This window comes from Leucoraja erinacea, chromosome 18 (assembly GCF_028641065.1).
Source record: "Leucoraja erinacea ecotype New England chromosome 18, Leri_hhj_1, whole genome shotgun sequence".
Taxonomy (NCBI): domain Eukaryota; kingdom Metazoa; phylum Chordata; class Chondrichthyes; order Rajiformes; family Rajidae; genus Leucoraja; species Leucoraja erinaceus.
Window position 1 is genome coordinate 5,300,110 of NC_073394.1, and position 27,593 is coordinate 5,327,702.

At 46.3% G+C, this 27,593-nt stretch overlaps 2 protein-coding genes across 4 annotated transcripts in view; one reads left to right on the forward strand and one right to left on the reverse strand.

Annotated features, from left to right (window-relative positions):
- Positions 1 to 2,311, reverse strand: part of zdhhc13 (zinc finger DHHC-type palmitoyltransferase 13) — a 35,879-nt gene extending 33,568 nt beyond the window's left edge. The window contains exon 1 of the mRNA XM_055649188.1: positions 2,186 to 2,311. Coding sequence (XP_055505163.1) covers positions 2,186 to 2,215 — 30 coding nt within the window. The 5' untranslated portion in view covers positions 2,216 to 2,311. The remainder of the gene's footprint in view (positions 1 to 2,185) is intronic.
- Positions 2,312 to 2,485: 174 nt separating this feature from the next.
- On the forward strand, positions 2,486 to 27,593 carry LOC129705586 (L-lactate dehydrogenase A chain-like). Of its 3 annotated transcripts, none has more exons than XM_055649192.1 (8): positions 2,486 to 2,620; positions 14,103 to 14,267; positions 15,842 to 15,956; positions 17,562 to 17,735; positions 20,113 to 20,286; positions 24,195 to 24,300; positions 24,703 to 24,826; positions 26,356 to 27,593. In XM_055649192.1, exons 2-8 carry the CDS (start codon positions 14,142 to 14,144, stop codon positions 26,518 to 26,520), a joined length of 984 nt encoding a protein of 327 aa, XP_055505167.1. In that variant the 5' UTR covers positions 2,486 to 2,620; positions 14,103 to 14,141; the 3' UTR covers positions 26,521 to 27,593. The 3 variants fall into 3 exon arrangements, with proteins under 3 accessions (XP_055505167.1, XP_055505166.1, XP_055505164.1); XM_055649191.1 differs by having other exon boundaries at positions 2,508 to 2,640; XM_055649189.1 differs by lacking the exon at positions 2,486 to 2,620 and adding an exon at positions 12,745 to 12,995.

A 27,593-nucleotide genomic window follows, 5' to 3' on the forward strand; every position in this document is an offset into this window, starting at 1 on the left:
TGTATGCCCCAGGCCCCTTACTCACCACCCCATTGCACACCCCAAGCTCCTTCCTTTCCCCCTCCTCTGCCCAGACCCCTAGCTAATCCCCCTTGTCGCCAACCTCTCTCATTCTTTACCTTTCCCCAGGTCCCTTCCCCTCACTGGCACTCCAGATAGCTTCCTTTACCCCACCCACCCTCAGCTCATCCTGCACGCCATCACTATCCTCGCTACACCACAGATGCCTCATCAACCAGAGGGGTTCTGCTGGCTGATACACACTCTCCCACCCTATCCATCCCCACTCTACCCCCCCCCCCCCCCTCTCCACATTCCAATTACCCCTCCACTCTCCCCCCCTCCCTCCCTCCCTGTCCACACTCTCCCCAATCCTCTCACATCCCTGGTCCAGTGCCCTGTCCCTGCAGTGGGGAGGGGGAGGAGGGGGAGGAGGGGGCAGTATTTACATCATGCACATTCCTCATCTCCCTGTACACTCTCCTCTCCCCCCTCACCTGGTCCGTGCCTGGGGAGAAGGAGGGGGAAAAGAGCCGGTATGTGCCTTCTTCACCCCCCCCCCCCCCCCCCCCCCACACTCCATCCCCTCCCCCCCCCCCCCCGGGTCCACACTCCATCCCCCCCCCCCCCCCCCCCCCCCCCCCCACACTCCATCCCCCCCCCCCCCCCCCGGTCCACACTCCAACCCCTCCCCCCCCGGGTCCACACTCCAACCCCTCCCCCCCCCGGGTCCACACTCCATCCCTCCCCCCCCCGGGTCCACACTCCACCCCCCCCCCGGGTCCACACTCCATCCCCCCCCCCCGGGGTCCACACTCCAACCCCCCCCCCCCGGGTCCACACTCCATCCCCTCCCCCCCCCCCCCCGGGTCCACACTCCAACCCCCCACGGGTCCGCACTCCATCCCGCCCCCCCCCCCGGGGTCCCACACTCCATACCCCCCCCCCCGGGTCCACACTCCATCCCCCCCCCCCCCCCCCTGGGTCCACACTCCAACCCCCCCCCCCCCCCCCCCCCCACTCCTCCACACTCCACCCCCTCCCCCCCCCGGGTCCACACTCCATCCCCTCCCCCCCCCCCGGGTCCACACTCCATCCCCCCCCCCCCCCCCGGGGTCCACACTCCAACCCCCCCCCTCCCCGGGGTCCACACTCCAACCCCTCCCCCCCCCCGGGGTCCCCCCCCCCCCCCCCCGGGGTCCACACTCCATCCCCCCCCCCCCGGGGTCCACACTCCATCCCCTCCCCCCCCCCCCCCGGTCCACACTCCATCCCCTCCCCCCCCGGGTCCACACTCCCATCCCCCCCCCCCGGGGTCCACACTCCATCCCCTCCCCCCCCCCGGGGTCCACACTCCATCCCCTCCCCCCGGGGTCCACACTCCCCCCCCCCCGGGGTCCACACTCCATCCCCTCCCCCCCCCCCGGGGTCCACACTCCATCCCCGGGGTCCCCCCCCCCGGGGTCCCACTCCCCCCCCCCCCTGGTCCACACTCCATCCCCTCCCCCCCCCCCCCACAACCCCCCCCCGGGGTCCATCCCTCCATCCCCCCCCCCCCCCCCCCCCGGGGTCCACACTCCATCCCCCCCCCCCCCCGGGGTCCACACTCCATCCCCCCCCCCCCCCCCCCCCGGTCCACACTCCATCCCCCCCCCCCCCCCGGGGTCCACACTCCATCCCCTCCCCCCCCCCGGGGTCCACACTCCATCCCCCCCCCCCCCCCCCCGGGGGTCCACACTCCATCCCCCCCCCCCCCCCCCCCACACTCCATCCCCATCCCCCCCCCCCCCCCCCCCCCGGGTCCACACTCCATCCCCTCCCCCCCCCGGGGTCCACACTCCATCCCCCCCCCCCCCCCCCGGGGTCCACACTCCATCCCCTCCCCCCCCCCCGGGTCCACACTCCATCCCCCCTCCCCCCCCCCCCCCCCCCGGTCCACACTCCATCCCCCCCCCCCCCCCCCCCGGTTGCCCCCCCCCCCCCCCGGGGTCCACACTCCATCCCCTCCCCCCCCCCCCGGGTCCACACTCCATCCTCCCCCCCCCCACGGGGTCCACACTCTCCATCCCCTCCCCCCCCCCGGGGTCCACACTCCATCCCCTCCCCTCTGGTCCACCTAATGTGCCGGGTGGTGAGGGGGGTGGGGGGGAGAAGGTCAGTAAGTCCCCCCCCTCCCAGTATGTACCTCACGGCCGCCCTCGGGCCACTCCTCCATCCCCTCCCGCTCTCCTCGCCGCTCCCCCACTTCCCTTCCTCCCGCGCGCTCGCTCCCGCCCGCCCGTCGCCGTCATCCACCACCACCACGCCGCGCTCGTGCGCGCTCGCTCCCGCCCGTCGCCGTCATCCACCACGCCGCGCTCGTGCGCGCTCGCTCCCGCCCGTCGCCGTCATCCACCACGCCGCGCTCGTGCGCGCTCGCTCCCGCCCGTCGCCGTCATCCACCACGTTGCGTTACGTTGCGTTGCGCCGCTCCGCCCGGGCAACCGGCCAGCGCGCGCCCGCCCCCGCTCCACGCGTCATCACGCAGCCTCGCGCTCGTCGCCAGGGCAACGGGCCGGGCTTCACCTGACGGTTGGAGCGGCCGCCGCCCCGGACCCTGCATGTGCCATTCCCAGGACAGGTGAGCTCCTGAGGCGACAGGTAATGCAGCCCTCCCCTCCAAACATCTATATAAAGATAAATGCATTGTATCCAAACACTTATTCTTGTCTGAAGAATGGTCTCGACCCGAAACGTCACCTATTCCTTCTCTCTAGAGAAGCTGTATGTCCCGCTGAGTAACTTCAGCTTTTTGTGTGTCTATCTTCGGTTTAAACCAGGCCAGCATTTGCAGTTCCTTCTTATATTCATCCTTGGAGAGCGAGTTTCAAGTCTGAGGAGAAGAATCATCAACCAAACAACGGACCTCCCACTCAAGAAGGTGAAGTTTGGACTGAAGCAGCCTTCACCTGGTCAAATTGAATTGGACAGAGTCCCATAAATATTGTGTCTCTGAGAGATGCATCAGCCATGAGTGAATGGTGCAGTAGACTTGATGGGCCGAATGGCCGAATTCTACCCCTAGAACTTATGAACGTCTCAAGAAGGCCCATGATACTGCGAATAGGTCCTGGGTTTGGATATCCTGCATTAATTACTCACCTCCCTTCATCTGAAAACATCTCTAACATCTCTACAGGGCACAATTGATTACCCTGTCATCAGCACGCTGTGACAGAAATATGTGCCATCCACAAAATTTTCTGCTGATGAATGCCTCGAGTATTCTGATAGTATCTCCAAACCCATGACATGAAAGATGGCACCCAAGTCAGGCAGCTCTCAGATCCCAGAGTGATCATTACGATCACTCCACACTTTTAAACCTCTCATTGTTGGCGGCTTGATTGTAATCATGTGTCGTCTTGTATCAGTAATGGCGTGGACATATGTGCTTTACAGTAGTCGTTTTTAATTGTAGAATGAAAAATATCAGGAGTTTGTGCGTTCCCCCTGTGACCTACATGGGTTTTCTCTGAGATTGACATTAGACAAGAGGCAATAGGTGCAGGAGTAGGCCATTTGGCCCTTCAAGCCAGTACCGCCATTCACTGTGACCATGGCTGATCACAATTATTACCCCGTCCGTTCCTGCCTTCTCCCCATATCCCTTGACTCCGCTATCTTTCAGAGCTCTATCTTTGGTTTCGTCCCACATACCAAAGATGTACAGGTTTGTAGGTTAATTGGCTTGATAAAATTGTAAATTGTCCCTAGTGTGTGTAGGATAGCGTTAGTGTATGGGTATCGCTGGTCGGTGCGGACTCTGGGCCGAAGAGCCTGTTTCCGCACTCTATCTCTAAACTAAACTAAAATAAGGTGTTGGTAGAAGGTCTGTAGAAGGGTTTTGGCCCGAAACGTTGCCTATTTCCTTCGCTCCATAGATGCTGCTGCACCCGCTGAGTTTCTCCAGCATTTTTGTGTACCTTCGATTTTCCAACATCTGCAGTTCCTTCCTAAAATAAGGTGTTTCTTGATGGGAAATAAAATAATGTAACAGATAAGATAGCAAGATATATTGAAATGGAAAGTAGATAAGCACAAAAAGGGTGTAGGAACTATGGGAGAAATGGGTGGAGGCTCATAATCATAGTCAGACAGTGCAGCACATGTCAAGTTTAATTACTGCACCCCACAAGAGTGGAATGACTGGTTTCTGAATTGTAATTGCTCAATGATTCCATGGTTTCTTTATTATCACCTCTACAAAGGTACAACAAAATACTTTTTTGCATAAAGAACAGAAAGACTCTCAGCATACAGTTCCCCGGTTAGTACAGAATGTACAGACCAACCCAATGAGTAGGCAAAAGTCACGATTTTGGCACCATTTTGCAGTCCCAGCTGCAAAATAGTTGTATTAAGGAGAGTTGTAGCTGTCGCCTCCATTCCGATCGTCCTGTGAACTGTCCCTCTCTTTGCACGGCCCACTTCAGCCCATGTTCCCTGGGGGGCACCTCCCGCAGCCAACCTTGAGGGCATGGAAGGTCAGAACCTCCCCCCCAGTTCTTCTTACCAGGCCTTTTGTCCAACATCCGCCACCTTCTCCCTCCATCCTCCTCTCCATTTCTCCGTCTTCAGGGGCGGCAGCTTCCTTCTCCAGGCTATGCATCATATTGCATAAATTACGGATAAATGATAAATGATTTGGGTTTTCTTTATTATTAACTTTATTTTCCTACACACTTATTGAAGTTCCCCTTTAAAATCGCAACAGAAAAATTTAAATATTTGGGTATTCAGATTACTAGAAAATATAAAGCATTATTCAATGCTAATTTCATACCTTTATTAAATAAACTTAATACACGGATTAAATTTTGGAAAACACTTCCCTTATCATTATTAGGTAGAATAAATGCAATAAAAATGATCTTCCTACCACAATTACTATACATATTTCAGTCTATACCGGTATATATACCAAAATATTTTTTTTTTAAATTAGACTCTAACATTACAAATTATATTTGGGACTATAAATCACATAGAATCACAAAAAAACACTTATGTAAACCAAAAGAGGTCGGGGGACTTTCACTTCCGAATTTTATGTATTATTACTGGGCAGTGCATATTAAGAATATGATTTATTGGTTGGTTAGTTCTACCCAACAGACAGAATGGATAAAAATGGAGAAGGAGGATTGCCATCCTTGTAATATAGGAACAATCCTCTTTTCCCCCAAAAAACTGAATAACACAATATATAAGAAGAACCCAATTATATATGGTACAATAAGAATTTGGAAACAAATAAAATTATCTTTAAAATTAAGAAATCTATCACTGTTAATGCCAATTGCGAATAACCCTTTATTTAAACCATCTCTTATTGATAAGACATATAACCAATGGGAAAGTCTCGGAATTAGAAGGATCAGGGATATGTACGAAATGGGAAACCTACTATCATTCCAACTACAATTAAAATTTAAATTGAAAAACAACCAATATTTTAAATATCTTCAGATTTGCGACTGTGAAAAAATATATACAAGGTATATCAAAAAGTACCTCCTGACTTATTGGAAGAAGCAATGAATATTGAAGCTGACTCACAAAAATTAATATCCTATTTATATAATAGTATTCTAAATATAGATCTACCATCGACAGAGGTACTTAGAGAAGAGTGGGAACGGGAATTAATGATAAAAATTACGAAGGTTAAATGGGAAAAATACCTGATATATATTCACAAATGTTCAATTAATGTAAGACATAATCTAATTCAATTTAAAATTGTACATAGATTATATTATTCAAAAACAAGATTGAACAAATTTTATCCAAATATATCCGCCACTTGTGATAAATGTCTAGCCCAAAAGGCAACTACAACACACTCCTTAGTTTCCTGCATAAAACTTTATAGATTTTGGAATGATATTTTTGAAATACGTACAAAATTATTCAAGACAAGAATGGAACCTAATACTGAAATGATTATATTTGATGTAATGGAAGATGGGAATAAATTGAACACATCTCAAAATCTATTCCTTAGCTATGGTTTAATAATAGCAAAAAAATTAATACTTAAATTTTGGAAGGGTACATCAATACCAACGCTTAAAATGTGGATTGCAAGTATGTTGGACACCGCTCATCTTGAGGAAATGCGATTCCTCCTAATGGATAAATCAGACCAATTCATAACGATTTGGTCTCCATTCGTCGTTTTTTTGGAATCATATGGTGCAACACAATTGTAAAAAATAACTGTTTCAGGACTGGACGAGGGTTGGTCAAGATTATAAATAATGATCTCCTTTTCTTTTCACTATTTTCTCTCTCAACTTTCTTCATTTACTCGTTCTCTTTCTTCACACACTATATATTTCACATCTTTCTATCCTTTACTATCTAACTTTCTTATTCTTTTTCTTAGTCTCATCTTTTAAAAAAAAACAAAAAAACTTTATTTTCTTATAGAAACTTACAAAATTCTTAAAGGGTTGGACAGGCTAGATACAGGAAGACTGTTCCCAATGTTGGTGAAGTCCAGAACAAGGGGTCACAGTTTAAGGATTAGGGGGAAATCTTTTAGGACCGAGATGAAAAAAACATTTTTCACACAGAGAGTGGTGAATCTCTGGAATTCTCTGCCACAGATATTCATATTGAATGACGGTGCAGGCTCGAAGGGCCGAATGGCCTACTCCTGCACCTATTTTCTATGTCTATGTTTCTATGTAACCCTAGTATGGCAGAGGCTGGTTTCCAATTGTATTGGTCCATCTAATCATTGGATCTAGACCTTGCTCTCGTGTTCAACAGCTAATCCACATTGAAGGAAACCACAGAGACCCAATCAGTTCCCTTCAACTAACACTCTCTTCCGCATGGTGAAACTCAACAACCCCTCTTTTGACCGCCCTCTCTACCCTCTTCCTACACCTCACCCACCCTCTCCTGCGAGGATGACATCCCTTACTATCAATTTCTCCATCTCTGCCGCATCTGCTCCCAAGATGAGGATTTCCACTCTAGGACACCTGAGATGTCCTCTTTCTTCATAAATGTGGTTTCACCCTCTGCTATTGTCGATGAATTCCATATCTGTGTCCCCTCGCTCCTCAGTGTCCTGCAGTTCTGCTCTTACTCCCCCTCCTGCAGCTGGGACAAGGATCGAGTTCTCCTGGTCCGTACCTTTACCCCACCAGCTTCTACAACCTGCACATAATTCTCCGACATTTCTGCCACCTTCAAAATGATTGGACCATCAGTCCTTTAATCTATCTGGTCCTGTCCAGCAGAAGGTACAGAAGTTTGAAAACGGGCACCACCAGACTTAGGAACAGCTTCTTCTCCTCTGTCATTCTAATTGGACTCCGGTAAGAGCAGGGGAGGGGGTCTCTGTATATACGTGCATGAGAATTGGTGCAACAACGGGACAATCATAGACAATCATTGTTCCCCTGACCTCGAGTACATGTCTGTAAGATGCCGGCCTTTTTTTCTACCGAGAGAACTAACAGTCGTGATTGTCACGGCTGTGTATATTCCACCTGACGCCAATGTAAACAAGGCGCTCTCTCTCCTGCTGAACACCATTAACGAACAGCAGCGGGACCACCCCGAAGGTGTTCACATAATCGCAGGGGACTTTAATAAGGCCAACTTGAAGACTGTACTGCCGAAATTCTACCAACATGTCAAGTGTTCTACTAGAGGGGTGAACACGCTGGATCATGTTTACACCAATATCAAGCACGCGTATAGAGCCATCCCCCTCCCCCAACTCGGCCAGTCAGACCATCTCTCCCTCCTGCTCTCTCCAGCCTACACCCCCCTCAGACGCAGTGCCAGGCCCACCATAAAATCTGTTACAACCTGGCCTGAAAATGCACTCTCCAATCTACAGGACTGCTTTACCCAGACAAACTGGGACATATTCGAACACCAGGACCTGGAAACTCTCACAGAATCGGTGCTGGACTATATCAAGTTCTGCATCGGAAATGTGACTGTAGACAAAAACATACGGGTTTTCCCAAACCAGAAACCCTGGATGTCCAGTCAGGTCCGCACACTCCTCAGAGCCCGCGATGCTGCCTTCAGGTCAGGTGACAGAGCTCTGTACAGGGCTGCTCGAGCCGACCTGAAAAGTGGTATTAAAAAGGCCAAGGCGGATCACAAGAGGAGCATAGAGTCCCACTTGTCCAGCAATAATACACGGGAGGTATGGCGGGGCATACAAGACATTACCAACTACAGAGGCTGTGCCACAAAGTCAGAAGACCTGAGTGCGCCGCTGGCAGAAAAGCTAAATTGCTTCTTCTCCCGCTTTGAAACATCACAACAGCAGCACTCACCTGCTACAGCCCTGTGCCCACCCACCCTCACCTGGCTCCTGTACTACCCCACTCACTGTCGGGGAACACGATGTCAGACGGGTGCTCCTGGCAGTGAACCCCAAGAAGGCTACCGGCCCAGATGGAGTCCCTGGTAAGGTGCTCAAAGCGTGCGCCCACCAGCTCACTGCCATCTTCACCAGAATTTTCAATCTCTCCCTGGCCCAGGCAGTTATTCCGTCCTGCCTAAAATCAGCCACAATCGTCCCTGTGCCGAAGAAGTCTCCCATCACCAGCCTTAATGACTACCGTCCTGTTGCCCTCACTCCGGTAATCACGAAGTGCTTCGAGAGATTGGTCCTCCAGCACATCAAGGACTATCTACCACCAGACTTCGACCCCCACCAATTCGCTTATCGCCAAAACAGATCCACAGAAGACGCCATCACCGTAGCTCTCCACTCTGTGCTGAGCCATCTGGAGCAGGGGCAGAGCTACGTCCGGATGCTCTTTGTGGATTTTAGTTCAGCCTTTAACACAATCATCCCGGACATCCTCATTGGTAAACTGGTCACTCTCGGCCTCCCCACTGTCACATGTGCCTGGATTAAGGATTTCCTCACAAACCGGCCCCAGACTGTGAGACTTGGCCCCCACCTCTCCTCCACTCGCAGGTTGAGTACCCGGTTCCCCACAGGGCTGTGTGCTAAGCCCCCTCTTATACTGTCTCTACACCTACGACTGTAGTCCGGCCCACAACAACAACCGCATCGTCAAATTTGCTGACGACACTACTGTGGTCGGACTTATTTCAAAGGGAGACGAGGCAGCCTACAGAGAGGAAGTCCTGAAGTTGACAACCTGGTGCTCAGAAAACAATCTGGATCTGAACACCAGGAAAACAAAAGAGCTCATTGTCGACTTCAGGAGGCACAGCACCGACTTAGTCCCCCTACACATTAACGGCGAGTGTGTGGAGAGGGTCAACACCTTCCGGTTTCTCGGCGTCCATATCGCGGCTGACATCTCCTGGACGGACAACACGACAGCGGTCATCAAGAAGGCTCAGCAGCGGCTGCACTTCCTGAGGGTCCTCAGGAAGCACAACCTGGACTCTAACCTGCTGCTGACCTTCTACCGCTCGTCCATCGAGAGCCTGCTGACATACTGCATTACAGCATGGTATGGCAGCTGCACCATGGCAGACAGGGAGAGGCTTCAGAGGGTAACCAGGACAGCGCAGAGGATCATTGGTTGCCCTCTCCCCTCCCTGATGGACATCTACACCTCCCGCTGCCTTAGCAGGGCAAAGAAGATCACCAAAGACAGCTCCCATCCTGCGTTTGGACTGTTCGACCTGCTGCCCTCTGGAAGGCGCTATAGGTGCATCAAATCCAGGACAAACAGACTCAGGAATAGCTGCTTCCCGAGAATTATATCTACCATAAATTCAAATCCACACATGCACTGACTACACCGCCCAACAGGACTTCCATCTGTATATATGTATGTAGCGCCGTAGAATTTGTGCACCTATTCCCCCCCCCCCCCATCTCCCTTCTGTTTTGTTTTTCTGTTTCTTGTTTTTTGTGTAAAATTGTATGTATGCACTGAGTACGAGCAGCTTTCAGTTTCACTGTACATGTATAGTGACAATAAATGGCATATCTATTCGGCTTCTGAAAGGTCCTTCCTTAAGATCTGGTCATGTCTGATTCACTTTTACCCCTATGTGGACTTTGGACTTTGTCTATGGAACTGGTGCGCTACAATGCTGATGATCATATATCCTGCACTCTGCATCTTGCTCTTTTCTCTAACTATTACAGTTGAATTTGATTTGATTGTATTTCTATATCGTGTTAGCTGACTCATTTGGATAGTAGGCAAAACAGAGGTTTTCACTGTACTTCGGTAGACGGGGCATAATAAATTAAAACCTATGGAGTCTTGTGCAGGGACCTATTTCAGTCAGGCCTCTTTCAGATCCTCATTGATCCCCATACAGTGACCGCTACCAATAGACAATAGGTGCAGGAGTTGCCCATTCGGTCCTTCGAGCCAGCACCGCCATTCAACGTGATCATGGCTGATCATCCCTAATCAGTACCTCGTTCCTGCCTTCTCCCCATATCCCCTGACTCCGCTATCTTTAAGAGCCCTATCTAGTTCTCTCTTGAAAGTATCCAGAGAACCGGCCTCCACCGCCCTCTGAGGCAGAGAATTCCACAGACTCACAACTCTCTGTGAGAAAAAGTGTTTCCTCATCTTCTAAATGGCTTACCCCTTATTCATAAACTGTGGCCCCAGGTTCTGGACTCCCTCAACATCAGGAACATGTTTCATGCCTCTAGCATATCCAAACCCTTAATAATAATAATGTTTCAATAAGAACGCCTTTCATCCTTCTAAACTCCAGAGTGTACAAGCCCAGCCACTCCATTCTCTCAGCATATGACAGTCCCGCCATCCTGGGAATTAACCTTGTAAACCTATGCTGCACTCTCCCTCAGTAGTAAGAATGTCCTTCCTCAAATTAGGGGACCAAAACTGCACACAATACTCCAGGTGTGGTCTCACTAGGGCCCTGTACAACTGCAGAAGGACCTCTTTGCTCCTATACTTGACTCCTCTTGTTATAAAAACCAACATGCCATTCACTTTCTTCACTTCCTGCTGTCCCTGCATGATTACACTTAATAGACTGATGAACAAGGACCCACAGATCCCGTTGCACTTCCCCTTTTCCCATTTGACGCCATTTAGATAGTTTTTTTATACCAAAGTGGATAACCTCACATTTATCCACATTAAACTTCATCTGGCATACAACTGCCCAGGGCCGGCCTTAAGCTGATTGGACTGATTGCTCCCAATTGGGCCCCGCACCTAAAGGGGCCCCGCGCTATTTTCCGTATTTTGTACGGAAATACGAATTTGTGTTGTTACATACAGATTAAAAAAAAACATTCACCTTGTTAAATACGGATTTTTGTTAAAAACGAATATGAATAAAAACTGCTGCACCGGCCATCGGACAAAAACGGTTTGTTAACTACCACTAACAGCCAGTAGTTAACACGTAGTTATACAATGTGTCAACTATGCATCGATCCACATTCCTCAGTAAATGTAATTGTGTTTTGACAAAGTATTAATGATGTCGCCTTCCTATGAATAAAATTCACGGGACTTCCTGAGGAATGTAGATCGATGTATTGATGACACATTCAGAATTTCTTAAAACTCACTGTCATGATTGAGAGCTCCGGACCACGAGCACGGGCTTCTTCTTGGTGTGCAGGTAAAGTCATTCACCTACCGACCCATGTTGTGTCTCTCTGTCTTTCCCTCTCTCCCTCCCTCTCCCTCCCTCTCCCTCTCGTGCGCGCTCTCTCTCTCTCCCGCTCCCCATCCCGTCTCTCTCTCGCTCTCTCACTCCCTCTCTCTCAACCTGTCGCCTCGGCATTCCCGGAATCATTTGACGTTTTGCAGTGCTGGCGTCATCTGTGGTTCCTTTCTGTTGGTGGGTGGGGTGGGGGAGGGGAATTCCTGGCCCGTGGCGGCTCCTGGTGTGTGTTTTTTGTTTGGCTCTGGAGTTGAAGGTGGACACGGGGTTGTGGTGGCTCAGCGGGACGGGCAGCGGCTCTGGGGTGAGGGTTGCTCTCTGGTCGAGATCCTTCTTCAGACATTCACAAGTACTCTCACCGACGAGAGTTCAGTTCAGTCTGAAGAAGGGTCTTCTCTCCACAGTCGCTGCGCTGCCTGTCCTGCTGAGTTACTCCAGCAGTCTATCTTCAATTTCAGAGTTAAATAAAATTTCTCACGGGGGGGTCGAAGGTTAGGTTGTTAACCAAGAAAGATAGATCAAGAACGATGTTGCTGTGCTGAGGGATAGCTGAGTCTATCCCTCATTGCTAACAGCTGATGGGAAGCGGCTGTAAAAGGACAGCGCCGCTTTGGGGGGGGGAGAAAATATCTGTTGGAGGGACGGTTAGTTTCACGCCGAGTATTTCCAGCAACTATTTCCAGTATTCTCGGGATCTGAAGAAGGGTCCCTAGTCGAAGTGTCACCTGTCCATGTTGTCCAGAGATGCTGCCTGACCTGCTGAGTTATTCCAGCACTCTGTGAAATGTCATCTATCCAGGTTCGATACCAAATGCCGGACAGGGACACCCTTCTTCAGACGTCTCGATTCGAAACGTCACCCATTCCTTCTCTACAGAGATGCTGCCTGTGCCGCTGAGCTACCCCAGCGTTTAATGTCCATCTTTGGTATAAACCAGCATCTGCAAGTACTTTCCCTCGCATTATATTTGCAGCATCTGTTGCCTTCCAGCGCCCCGCTGTGCTTTGCCTTTGCTCCCAGTGTTGCGTAAGGTGTGACAGGGTTGTCTGACAATCAGGGCGGGGAGATCGCTGTGAGGCGACACCCTTTCTGGCGCTGGTGTGTGAACACGGGCTACGTTTAACAGCCTCAGTGACCTTTATGAAGCGCTCTTCGTCCCGTGTATCAAAGTCCATTGCCGAGAGAGTGCGAGCGAGGTCGGACTGAGCCTTGGACGCAGCTTTGGGAATAGTTTTGAAGGGGGGAACGAGAAGGTTGCGAAGACAAACACTCGCTGAAAGGTGGAGAGGACGTCAAGTCAAAACAGGTCAGATCTGTATTTCTAAACTGGACTGATCTGCAATATGTTGAAGATAGATACAAAATGCCAGAGTAAACTCAGCGGAACAGGCAGCATCTCCGGATAGAAGGAATATGTGACGTTTCGGGTCGAGACCCTTCTTTTGACTGAGAGTCAGGGGAGAGGGGGAGGGGGGGGGGGGGGGGGGGCACAGAGGTAAGGAAGGGTAGGGATGACAACGAGACATCAACAGGATGCGGCTCAAGGAAAATGCTGAATAACATATTGCTTGTTGAAGGAACTGCAGATGTTGATTTATACCAAAAATAGTGCTGGTCGGATGATGATTTAGTTCACAACTGTGGCAGTGAAATATGTTCGGCGGAGTCAGGGATGAAGTTGGCCTGGCCGTCAGTGCAGAGTTCGCTGCTGTTGCAAGATCAGAGGCCGAGCATCAAGTGTAAAATCAAATCAAGATTAGTTTGATATCATACACTAGCACTATCCTACACAATTTATAATTTACAGAGTCAATTAACCCACAAACCTGTACATCTTTAGAGTGTGGGAGGAAACCGGAGCACCCGGAGAAAACCCACACGGTCACAGGGAGAGCGTACAAATTCCATACAGACAGCACAGGACCGTTCGGGTCTCTGGTGTTGCAAGACTTCCGCTGTATCACTGTGCGGTCAGAAAGCATTTTCAATGTAATAAAAAGGAACTGCAGGTACCAGTTTAGAAACATAGAAAATAGGTGCAGGAGGAGGCCATTCGGCCCTTCGAGCCAGCACCGCCATTCATTGTGATCATGGCTGATCGTCCCATTTATACCGAAGATAGGCACATATTGCTGGAGTAACTCAGCGGGTCAGGCAGCATCTCTGGAGAAAGCAGATGGGTGACATTTCGGGTCGGGAGCCTTATTGAAGAAATGAAACGTCACCTGTCCATGTTCTCCAGAGATGCTGCTTGACCCGCTGAGTTTCTCCATGCAACAATAAAATGGAAATATTAACATCACACTTGAGGCACAAGATTCAGTAAAGAATTTGTTGCCAAGTGTCACTTTTTTTAAATAACTTGCTCATTTTTTTTGCACCATATGAGTCAATGTCTTTTTTACCTTTTTAGATTTCTGATCTTTTGAAGTTGACAGCACAATTAAAGACAATGAGTATGCAAGATGATCTGTTCAAAGTGATAGTCCCACCAGTGTCTGTCAAACCTTCTTCAAAACTCACAATAGTGGGCGCTGGGGAAGTTGGCATGGCATGTGCTGTTATCATTGCACAGAAGGTAAGTCTAACATTCAGTATTCAGTGTTATAATTTTTTAATCTATTTTTGTTAAAGATTCAGACATAATAAACAAATTAACGAACTAGCAAAGTGTATGTATATTTCACCTTTCTGAACCTTATTTATTGAAATTAGTCAGGAAACAACTAATCCTATTAGTGTCAGAACCTGTACTACTATCCTGCAGTCCTGAACTACAGGTACTATCTTTGACCAGACTTTACTGGCTTTATCTTGTACTAAACGTTATTCCCTTTGCGTGTATCTGTACACTGTGAATTGCTCGATTGCAATCATGTATTGTCTTTCTGCTGGCTGGTTAGCACACAACAAAAGCTTTTCACTGTACCTCGTTACCCACATGACAGTAAACTAAACTGAATTGAACTGAGAACCTAGGAGGACTCAAAATGACAATCACTCAGCTTTTCAAAATAGACTCAAGTGTAATTACTTTGACAGGAGCTACCTAGGAATTCCAAATTTATAGATATTGAAGAGGGGTAGGGTTCATCTCTGATATGAAACATACTTCAACATTGTGTTGGAAGGAACTGCAGATGCAGGTTTACACTGAAGATAGACCCAAGATGCTGGAGTAACTCAGTGGCTTAGGGAGCAGCTCTGGAGAAAATGAATAGGTGATGTTTCAGGTCGAGAACCTTCTTCAGACTGAGAGTCGGGGAAGAGGGAGGGGGAAACTAGTACCTCTAGTTTCCCTCTTACCTGACTGTCAGTCTGAAGAAGGGTCTCGACCCGAAGCATCACCTATTCCTTTTCTCCAGAGTTGCTGGCTGACCCGCTGAGTAACTCCATACAGCAACATTCGTTGTCCCAATGCTCACAAAGGCCTTGAGACGAACCAACTTTCTTGACGACTATATAAGCATTTGAAGTATTCTTACAGTGTTATCTCAGCCAAGTCAGAATATATTAGTCAATTTGCACATAACATACTCCCATTGACAGCACTTGGATAATAGGTAAATAATTTATTTCAATGGCTTGGGCTGAGGGACATTATTGCCTATTAAATAGATGTGAATGCCGAGTAAAAGGTTTTAAGACAGTGATTCCTGGTTACAAAAACCTTAATTTTGATATGTTCAAATAACATGACTTTTGCCATTGAGAAATATCATGCTCTGGTTGTCAATTGGCTGAAGCAATATTCTTAGCACGGTTTTTGCAGATGGGTACATTTTGAACACGGTAGCAAATTTGACTCTTGCCTCAGAATCGCTGTTTCGATGGTGAAATTATCTGTGACATTGTTAACTAAAACCTTGATAGCAGCTTCTAGCTTCTGTTCTTGCACAGTCAAATACAGAATGAAAACAACTTTCATTTACATGGCACCTTTAACGCAGCAGTGATGGACTTTGGCACAGGCCCGTATGTGTCAAAGATGGATGCCAACTGTTGGTTTCTGGACCAGCGATTGGGCATTCTTGATGAAAGGAAAATGTAAATATCTGATCACTTAGACTCACCTCAACAATACACTCCTGACATGGAAACAGCACAAAGACAAGTCTAAATCCAGTGTTTTCCATTTATTCCCTTTTACAGAGTTTAGCCGACGAGTTGGTCCTTGTCGATAGGCACGCGGACATACTTAAGGGGGAATCAATGGATTTGATGCATGGTAGTCTGTTTATGAAATGCAGAATAAAAGCTGATACAGGTTTGTGATGGGTCATGGGATTTATTGTGACATAATTCTTTTCAATATTTGAAGAAACATTAGATTTCAATCTTGCCTTGGTCCAGCTACCTATTTATTGTCTATCTAACTGTATTTCTGACTGCCATCATAAGTTATAAGTACAATGGAAATAGTGTAATCTTCAGGCAATAATATATAGTATTAAATATATGTTAAATATTAATATATATATTAAATACATGTTAAATATTAATATTTTTAGATTACAAAATGTTCTGCCAGAGAAGGAGTCGGATACTATATGATCAATAATGTATAAGTTAAATAAGCTAAATATATATATTTATGAGGCAGTTGCCAGGACCCGAAGGCCTGAGCTATAGGAAGAGCTTGAGCAGACTACAACTTTATTCCTTTGAGCACAGGAAGAGGGGTGATCTTAAAGAGGTGTGTTAGATCATGAGGGGAATAGATAGGGTAAATGCGCAGTATTTTACCCAGAATAGGGGAATCAAGAACCAGAGGACATGGGTTTAAGGTGAGGGGTATAGGGGGGTAGATTTAATAGGAACCCGAGGGGCATATTTTTCACACAAAGGGTGGTAGGTATATGGAACAAGCTGCCAGAGGAGCTATTTGAGGCAGGAACAATCACAACATTTAAAAAAATATGTATATAATAGATTTAGAGGGATATGGGCCAAATGCAGGCAGGTGTGCTTGGGGCTTGTGTAGTTGGGGCTTGTTGGTCGGCGTGGGCCAGTTGGGCCAAAGGGCCTGTTTCTAGGCTGTCTGACTTGATGACTCTCTTCTCATTTCAGTTTGTTCCATAAGCTCCCATGCATATTAAATAGAGTGATACAGCACAGAAACTGACCAACTCGTCCATACCGACCAAAATGCCAATCTGAGCTAGTCGCTTTAACCTGTGTTTGGCCCTCATCCCTCTCGATCTTTCTTTCCATATACCTGTCCAATGCTTTTAAATGGTGTAATAGTTTCCACCTCTACCATTTCCTCTGGGAGCTAGTTCTGTGTACACACCACCTTCTGTATGGAAAACCTGCTCCTCAGGTTCCCTTTAAATCGTTCCCTTCTCACCTTTAACTTATTGCCCATAGTTTCAGCTTATCCTACCTTGAGAAAAAGACTGTGACCATCCACCTATTCTTTGCCCTTTTTGATATTATAAACCTTTACTCCAGGGAAAATGGTGTCTGCTTATCTCCTTAAGGAGTTCCTTCTTATAACTCAAATACTGGAGTCCAGGTAACATCCTGGTGAAATGTTACTGCACTCTCATATCCTCCCTATAATTTGTCGAGCAGAATTGCACACAATATTTCACGTGCAGTCTCGCCAACGTCTTGTACAACTGTAACATAATGTCGCACCTCTTATGCTCAATGCCAAATGAAGCGAAGCATAACATATTCTTTCTTCACCACCCTGTCTATACCGGACTTTGTAATATAGTTCCAATCCAATAATAAGTATGTGTGGAGAAAAAAGGGAGTAAAAAGTTTGCTGAGTCCAAGTCTGGTTGCAATGCATGTATTTGAAATACCTGCCTTTCATATTTAACTGATTGATGTTTTTCTTTCCCCAATTACCATTCTCCAGATTTTAAAGTTACGCAAGATTCTAAAATTTGCATTGTCTGTGCTGGTGTGCAGATGAAAGGACAAAAGCCTGATGCAAATCAGCTAAAGGACAATGTTGCTCTCTACAAGGAGATAATCCCTCAATTGGCTAAGCACAGTCCATCTGCCATTTTGCTGATCGTCTCTCAGCCAGGTAAAAGATGATCGATTGCCAATCACTGTGAACGTCTTCACTGTCATCCGTGAATCCAATTTTCTTTTATAATTCTTCTTGGGGTAATGGACGTCACTGGTATTTATTGCAGATCCCTCGTTACGTCCCGAGTGGCCTGTCTGTCTATTTCACAGGACAGATAGGAGTCAAATTCCGTTGTGTCTGATGAACATGCAGGCCAGAGTTGCTAAGGACAGCAGTTTTCCATCTTTAAAGGACTTGTGTGAATTTCCTCGGTCTCTATGACAATCCAATAGTTTCAATATCTTGGAGTATAGAGGCAAACCTTTAGGTCACAGGACTACCAACTAAAGTCCCATATTTCGCTTGGGCAGCTTACAACCCAGCGGTATGAATATTGACTTCTCTAACTTCAAGTAACCCTTGCTTTCCCTCTCTCACCATCCCTACCCCATCCTAGTTTTCCAATCAGTTTGACTATCCTCCTGATTAAATTTTACTTTGTATTCCCCGTTGTCAGCTTCCCCTGGATAACAATGATCTATTCTACATTTTCCTTGAACTTTGTCCCTTTTGATCTCTCATTTTCACTCCTTACCCTTCCATATCTCGATGTCTCCCTCTCCCCTGCCTCTGAAGAAGGGTTTTGATCCGAAACGAGACAGAGATGCTGCCTGTCCTGCTGAGTTACTCCAGCATTTTGTGTCTATCTAAAGTTTGGAGCCACTGATCCAGATAAATGAGTGATCCAATATCACCATGGCTGATAGGGAATTTAAATACAAATTCAAGACATCTGGAATTTAAAAATAAAAATGTTTTTATCAACTAACTTTCAAACCCCTTGTAAATTGTAAAATTCTTATAAAATAAAACTGGTTCACCCATGTCGTTCAGGGAAGGAAATCTCATATTTTTTCTTGTCCATGAGTGACTTCAGACCCATCAAAATGGTAAACTTTTAACTACATCCACTATGGTGGACAATGTTAAACGTTATTCCCTTTATCCTGTAGCTGTACACTGTGGACGGCTTGATTGCAATCATGTACTGTCCTTCCACTGATTGGATAGCACGCAAACGTTTCACTGTCCCTCGGTACACGTGACAATAAACTAAACTAAACTTAACAAATACTCGCATTGCCACCCATGTTCACATTGTGTAATCCAGTAACTGCGATGGAAATGTTTTATAGATTCCAGATTATTTTAACAAACTGAATTTACGTAACCCAGTTGGCGAGGTGAAAAATTACCATTGGCATCACAACGTTGTATTAGTCCAATAATGTAATCACTGTGCCAAAATCTGGAATACTGTACATCATATCGCAATTTTATTTGTTTCAGATATTTTGCTGGAGCAGAGATTTGAACTTGCATACACAAGGAATTGCAGATGCAGGTTTACAAAAAAAAGACACACCAGGCTTTGAGTCTTTTATTTAAACCTGAATATTTTTCTTTATAATGATTACTAATTGTTTTATTGTTCCAACAGCATTTTCTATCCTTCCTCATTTCTTACAGATATTGGCTCCTTGCCAGGCAATCTGTGCCTTCTGGTTCAACATCTGTTGTTCGAGATGGAGCTGAAATGTTTCATGCAAGTTCATGAAAGAGTTTTATGGCCTGTAAAACAATGCATTGATTTTGAAGTTGTTAAATACAGAAGCCAAAGTGCATTTATTGCGGCCCTATGATTGATCCCAGGAATAGATAAAGAACATAACAGAGGGCTGGGCTAACTCAACAGGTCAGACATTTCAGGTCGGGTCCATTTCAGGGTCACCGGAAAGTCACCTATCTTCTCCAGAAATGCTACCTGAGCATCTGAGTTGCTCCAGCATTGTGTGTCTTTTTTTTGTAAACCAGCATCTGCAGTTCTTTGTTTCTACACAAGACTGGATAATCTCGTTATTAAAGTATAATGGAATTGTAGAACGCTGAAACGGGCCCTTCAGTGAATTCCGCCCATATTTTTTGAATGTGGGGAGAAACCAGTAAATCTGGAGGAAACCCACTTAGTCACAGCGAGAATGTGTAAACTGCATGCATGATTGAAGAAAGGACATTAACCTACCTGCAGCATCTTCAAGTTGTCCCATGGAATCTTTAGCATGTGCTTAAACAGGAACAGTGGCTAACGAGCGTTGATGAAACCCAATAGTATCAGTGTTGTATGGTAATAGTGAGATCACTTTGTCTCTCTATATCACCGTCTATATACTGTATCTCTCGTTTCCCTTTTCCCAGACTCTCAGTCTGAAGAAGGGTCTCGACCCGAAATGTCGCCTATACCTTTTCTCCAGAGATGCTGCCTGGTCAACTGAGTTACTCCAGCACTTTGTGTGTATCTTCACTTTCTCTCGGGGTTGGTTTTACTTTGCAGTGGATCCATTGACCTATGCTGCCTGGAAACTGAGTGGATTTCCAAAGAATCGTGTTATTGGCGTTGGCACTAACTTGGACAATGCAAGACTTCGGTTTTTACTTAGTGCAGAGTTGAACATTTTTCCAGCAAATATCCATACCTCTATTGTGGGTGAACAAGGATATGGAAGTGGTGAGTAGCCTCTTGTCATTTCCGTCAATGCTGATTAAATGTTTTTAAAGATATTGTACGTTGAATTAAGAAATGCATTAATATTGAAGGATTTGTTTCACTTAGTTAATATTAATTCATTTAGATGGCTAGGTTAATGTCAGCTATCATTCACAACTGGATGTGGTGGGATGTGCAATTTCATCAGCTATGAATTAATAGCAGAGATGATGGAAACTATGAGGATCAAAGAAGAGGAAGTACTGACACTTTTGAGAAATATAAAAGTGGATAAGTCTCCAGGTCCGGACAGGATATTCCCTAGGACATTGAGGGAAGTTAGTGTAGAAATAGCAGGGGCTATGGCAGAAATATTTCAAATGTCATTAGAAACGGGAATAGTGCCGGAGGATTGGCGTACTGCGCATGTTGTTCCAATGTTTAAAAAGGGGTCTAAGAGTAAACCTAGCAATTATAGACCTGTTAGTTTGACGTCAGTGGTGGGCAAATTAATGGAAAGAATACTTAGAGATAATATATATAAGCATCTGGATAAACAGGGTCTGATTAGGAACAGTCAACATGGATTTGTGCCTGGAAGGTCATGTTTAACTAATCTTCTTGAATTTTTTTAAGATGTTACTCGGGAAATTGATGAGGGTAAAGCAGTGGATGTTGTGTATATGGACTTCAGTAAGGCCTTTGACAAGGTTCCTCATGGAAGGTTGGTTAAGAAGGTTCAATGGTTGGGTATTAATGGTGGAGTAGCAAGATAGATTCAACAGTGGCTGAATGGGAGATGCCAGAGAGTAATGGTGGATGGTTGTTTGTCAGGTTGGAGGCCAGTGACGAGTGGGGTGCCACAGGGATCTGTGTTGGGTCCACTGTTGTTTGTCATGTACATCAATGATCTGGATGATGGTGTGGTAAATTGGATTAGTAAGTATGCAGATGATACTAAGATAGGTGGGGTTGCGGGTAATGAAGTAGAGTTTCAAAGTCTACAGAGAGATTTATGCCAGTTGGAAGAGTGGGCTGAAAGATGGCAGATGGAGTTTAATGCTGATAAGTGTGAGGTGCTACATCTTGGCAGGACAAATCAAAATAGGACGTACATGGTAAATGGTAGGGAATTGAAGAATGTAGGTGAACAGAGGGATCTGGGAATAACTGTGCACAGTTCCCTGAAAGTGGAATCTCATGTAGATAGGGTGGTAAAGAAAGCTTTTGGTGTGCTGGCCTTTATAAATCAGAGCATTGAGTATAGAAGTTGGGATGTAATGTTAAAATTGTACAAGGCATTGGTGAGGCCAATTCTGGAGTATGGTGTACAATTTTGGACACCTAATTATAGGAAGGATGTCAACAGAATAGAGAGAGTACAGAGGAGATTTACTAGAATGTTGCCTGGGTTTCAGCAACTAAGTTACAGAGAAAGGTTGAACAAGTTAGGGCTTTATTCTTTGGAGTGCAGAAGGTTAAGGGGGGACTTGATAGAGGTTTTTTAAATGATGAGAGGGATAGACAGAGTTGACGTGGAAAAGCTTTTCCCACTGAGAGTAGGGAAGATTCAAACAAGGGGACATGACATGAGAATTAAGGGTCTGAAGTTTAGGGGTAACATGAGGGGGAACTTCTTTACTCAGAGAGTGGTAGCTGTGTGGAATGAGCTTCCAGTGAAGGTGGTGGAGGCAGGTTCGTTTTTATCATTTAAAAATAAATTGGATAGTTATATGGATGGGAAGGGAATGGAGGGTTATGGTCTGAGCGCAGGTATATGGGACTAGGGGAGATTATGTGTTCGGCACGGACTAGAAGGGTCGAGATGGCCTGTTTCCGTGCTGTAATTGTTATATGGTTTATATGGTTTAGACGTGATGGGCCGAATGGCCTAATTCTGCTTCTCGGACATGGACTTGAATGTGTGATCCCTCGGCTCAGTCTGTCTCATGCCATTTATATCGTCCTGCACACAAAATGCTGGAGTAACTCAGCGGGGAAAGGCAGGATCTCTGAAGAGGAGGAATGGGTAACGTTTCGGTTCGAGAACCTTCTTCAGACCATCACCCATTCTCTCCAGAGATGCTGCCTGAGTTGCTCCAGCATTTTGTGAGTCACCCATTCCTTTTCTCCAGAGATGCCGCCTTTCCCGCTGTGTTACGAGCATTTTGTGTCTAACTCCGGTTTAAATCAGCATCAGCTGTTCCTTCCTGCCCTCATAGTTTAGCCAGTCTTTTGTTGTTTTCAACAGTCTGGTTGTTTCTTGGAAGGAGCTATTTGTGAACCTGGTGGTGATGTTTTTTTAAATACTCCTGATCCACCTTCCCAATGGTAGGGGGGAAATGAGACCGTGGTCAGGGTCTTATGATGCTGGCTGCCTTTTTCTGACAGTGCTTCCAATAGATCCTTTCGATGGTGGGAAGGCCAGTACCTGTGATGGGCCAGGCAGTGTCTACCACCTTTTCTATTCTCCTTTCGTTCCTGGGTGTTTGCATTCCAACCAGGCTGTGATGCAATCAGTCAATATGTGCTCTACAGTACATGTGCGGAAGTTCAATGGCTCAATGGTTTTGTATTCATCAACATATTGAATCTCCTCCGTCTTCGAAGGATGTAGAGGAAGTACATTTGTGTGTGTGTGTGTGTGTGGGGGGCGTGTGTTCACGTGTTCATGTGCGTGTGCGCTGTGTGGCAGGGTCTGGCCGTCTGTGTACTTGGACCTCTTTTCCATTGGACCTTCATGTGGTAGCTGGTCTGTGACAATCGCTCCACATTAAAGTAATTCAATTAAATAGTATACACCTTCTCTTTTTAATCTCCCCCCTCACACGTGCAGACTCAATACCCTGGGATTTTGAGTTGCCATTGTTGCTCTTTCATCAGATAGTAACAATATCATGTTCCCATATAGAGTCATAGTGATATATTGTGGAAACAGGCCCTTCAGCCCAATATGTTCCAGCTACACTAGTCCCACCTGCCAGCATTTGGTCCATATCCCTCCAAACCTGTCATATCCATGTACCTGTCTAACTGTTTCTTAAATGTTGGGGTAGTTCCTGCCTCAACTACCTCCTCTGGCAGCTTGTTCCATACACCCACCACCCTTTGGGTGAAAAGGTTACCCCTCAGACTCCTATTAAATCTTTTCCCCTTAAACTTCTGGTCCTCTATTCACCTACTCTGTGCATCTGAAGAAGGGTTTCGGCCCGAAACTTGCCTATTTCCTTCGCTCCATGGATGCTGCTGCACCCGCTGAGTTTCTCCCGCATTTTTGTGTACCATCTACTTGACCTATTCCTCTCATGATCTTATACACCTCTATAAGATCTCCCCTCATCCTCCTGTGCTCCAAGGAATAGAGACCCAGCCTTCTCAACCTCTGCCTAGAGCTCAGTCTCCCATCCTGGCAACTTCCTTGTAATTGTTCTCTGTACCCTTTCCAGTTTGACAACATCTTTCCTATAACACGATGCCCAGAACTGAACACAATTTGCTGATCAAGAGTGGCACGGGGGATCTTGATAATGGGGGACTCGGAGATAGCTGGTGGTTTGCTGAATAGCCTTCTGTTCTATAAATTTCCATTGTTGCTGTTGAACTACGTGCTCATACCATAAGCTGCATCACTGATTGCTTACTCGTCCAATTATTCTTTTGCAAGAACAGCTTTTCCAACAGGTAATTGGAAAACGCTATAGCAACAGGAACAATATTACCTCCAGGGGTTGGCATGAAAGTGCTGAAATGAAAAATCACCTCTTTTGAAAGTTTACTTCTTGACATAATGCGACAATCAATAATTTTACTGAGTGTTCAAGAAGCCATTGATATTTTCAGTGATTAGATAGACCCTACTTGATTTGACTTTCTGAATTTGCTGCCTAATGGTGCATGATATACACCTAATGCTTTTGTCTTTGCCGTAGTTCCAGTTTGGAGTGGCACAAACGTGGCCGGTATTAAGCTAAAGGATGTGGCTGGCCACATGTCAAAGAAACATGGAGATGCATTTTATAAAAAGGTCATGGACAGGTAAGTGTCGATGGGCTCTTCTCAAAGATTACTCATGGTAACGGATATGGGTCCTAATTGCATTTGTAAATATAAGGAGCAGTTTCAATTGAGGCGGCACAGTGGCGCAGCAGTAGAGCTGAGATTCGATTCTGACTACGGGTGCTGTCTGTACAGAGTTTGTACGTTCTCCCTGTGACCGCAAGGGTTTTCTCCAGGTGCTCCAGTTTCCTCCCACACTCCCAAGACATGCAAATTTGTAGATTAATTAGCTTATTGTCCCTAGTGTGTACGATAGTTAGAGCACGGGGTTAGCGCTGGTTAGCAGTGTCTAGATGGGCCGAAGGGCCTGTTTGTGCACTGTATATATATAGTCTAAATTGATATTTGTTTTGTTTGGTTTTTTTTCCCCCTCAATAATAGTGGACAAGAAGTCATCAGGCTGAAAGGATGCATTTCTTGGGCAATGGGTCTTAGTGTGGCGAATATTGTGAATGCGATTGTGAAAAATCTCAAGACCACCCAACTCGTGACCACAAATGCAAAAGTAAGTTTTAACCAGCTGTCATTTAGAGAACACTATAGGAGACCATTATTGGGTGCCCACAGCAGACCCCGCTGGGAGCTGGGAATAGTGCAGCATTTCTACAGGTGCTTTGGTTTAAAGTGAGAGGAGCAAAGTTTAAATAAGATTTGCGGCGCATGTTTTTTATAGAGAGTAGTGGGTGCCTGGAATGTCAACAATCAACAACAATCAGTTTTATTCGGTACATTGCACATAAAGTTCAAGTGAAATTAATTTGCCAGCAGTGGTACAATGATAAAGAACACACAAAAAAATTTACACAAACATCCACCACAGCATTCATCACTGTGGTGGAAGACACAAAATTTGGTCAGTCCTCCTCCATTTTCCCCCGTGGTCGGGACCTCAACCCTCCGCAGCCGCTGCTGCGGGCGTCCAGATGTGCAGACAGGTAAAAGTCCAGGTAAGTCCAGAATCGGCTCTTCCCCACCGGAGACCGTGGCTTCAAGTTGGTGTAGGCCGCAGGTTAGAATGTGCTGGCCATGATGGGGGCGGAGGCAGATATGTTTATAGTGTGTGAGAGATTTCTAGATAGGCACACAGACCTTCAGACTATTTTGGACTATATTTTGCACTAAACATTATTCGCATTGGTCCCTTTATCGTGTATGCCGCACTGTGGATGTCCTGATTGTAATCACGTATTGTCTTTGCGTTGACTGGTTAGCACACAACGAAAGCTTTTCATTATACCTCGGCACATGTGGCAATAAACCAAACTCAACGTCAACATGATGTGCAGGGACTGGCGGGATATGGATCATGTGCAGGCACAGGAGATTAGTTTAACTTTAACAGCATGTTGGGCACGGATATTGTTGGGCACAGCATGTTGGGCACGAACATAGAGCCTGTTTGTGAGCTGTACTGTTCTATATTCTAATTGTGCACATCCAATTTAACCTTTGCCCCATCCAAATATGAATATTATATAGGAAAGAACTGCAGATGCTGGCTTATACCGAAGATAACTCCCCCTCCCATTCCCACACTGATCTTTCTGACCTGGGCCTCCTCCACAGTCAGAGTGAGGCCTAACGCAAATTGGAGGAACAGCACCTCATATTTCGCTTGGGCAGCTTACACCCCAGCGGCATGAACATTGACTTCTCGAACTCCAAGTAACCCTCGCTTTCTCTCGCTCTCTGTCCCTCCCCCATCCTAATTCTCTGACTAATTTATTGTTCACCTGATTAAATATTACTGATTGTATGCCTTGTCACTGTCCCCCCGTCCCGTGCCAACAATGTACTATTCTACATTTCCTTGATCACCGTCACCTTTGATCTGTGTTTTTCACACCTTACCCTTCCATGTCTCTGCCTCCCTCTCCCGCCTCTCAGTCTGAAGAAGCCGAAACATCACCCATTCCTTCTCTCCAGAGATGCTGCCTGACCCGCTCAGTTACTCCAGTGTGTCTTATCAAATTTGAATATTTGTACTTTTACATCAACTTCTGCGCTGTAACATTTGTTCCACCCGTACTTCAGAATGAGCACGGCATCAAAACCGACGTCTTCCTAAGTCTCCCCTGCATTCTGGGTGCCACGGGAGTGTGCGGAATCATACGGCAGCAGTTCGACGAAGACGAGGCAAGACAGCTGAGATGCGGAGTAGAAAATCTCGCAAAGGCTCAGTGCGAAATTGGACTTTGAAGAAAATGCCCAGTGCTGGTTCTCTTCACACTGTTTGACCATTGTTAAAACATATTTGGTTTTCTTATCAAATATGTACATTAGTCACCTCGTTTGCTGGCTGGTAATTACATGAACATTAGATTTCATCTTATATAGAGTTAAATGAAACCAAATAACTGATAAAATGCAAATCAATATCACAACTATGTAATGTGAACTTATAGATGGGAAAGGTTTTGAGGAATATGGGTCAAACATGGACAGACGGGACCAGCTAAGATGGGCATCATGGTTGGCATTGACAATTGGGTTGAAGGTCCTGTTTCTGTGTTGTACGATCATCCATGTTACAACTGAAAAAAGACACAAAGTGCTGGAGTAACTCAGTGGGTCAGGCGGCATCTCTGGAGAACATGGATAGGTGGCCTTTCAGGTTGGAACCCTTCTTCAGACTGATTGTCGGCGGGGGGAGGAAGCAGGAAGAGAGAACCTGCCATGCTTTGATCTTTGCAGGAGAAAGTGTGGCAGGTAGTAGATGAATACAGGTGTGAGAGGGGGGTGGGGGTTGGGGATGATAGGCAGATGCTTGGACAAAGGCCATAGTTGAAAAGAGAGAAGGTACGAGACAAAAGGATTGAAGACTTACAAAGTGTGAAGCTGGAGGAAGGAATGTATGGTGGAATGGGAGGAGGGGAGAAACGGATGCGATTCCAGGGAGGATACCTATCTATGTTCTCCACAGATGCTGCCTGACCCACTGAGTTACTCCAGCACTCTTTTGTTTTGAAAACCTGCTCTACAATCCCTTGTTTCTACATGTTAGAACAGAAGCCTAGAGGAAGCCTAGGGATTACTAGTAAAGAAAAACTAGGAAGCAATGAATAGATAAAAGTTCATCAACCTCTGGTAGAGACCTGCAGCTACACAAACAATGAGTTAACCATAAATAAATTAGAAATGAGCAGTGTCAGAACTTGGGTACTATATACCAAAATGTATTAGAGAATGAATAGTCAGCCACTCATTTCTGCTAATGTAATAGAATACAATTTTTATTTTAAATCTTCCAGAATAAAAATATACTAAACAAA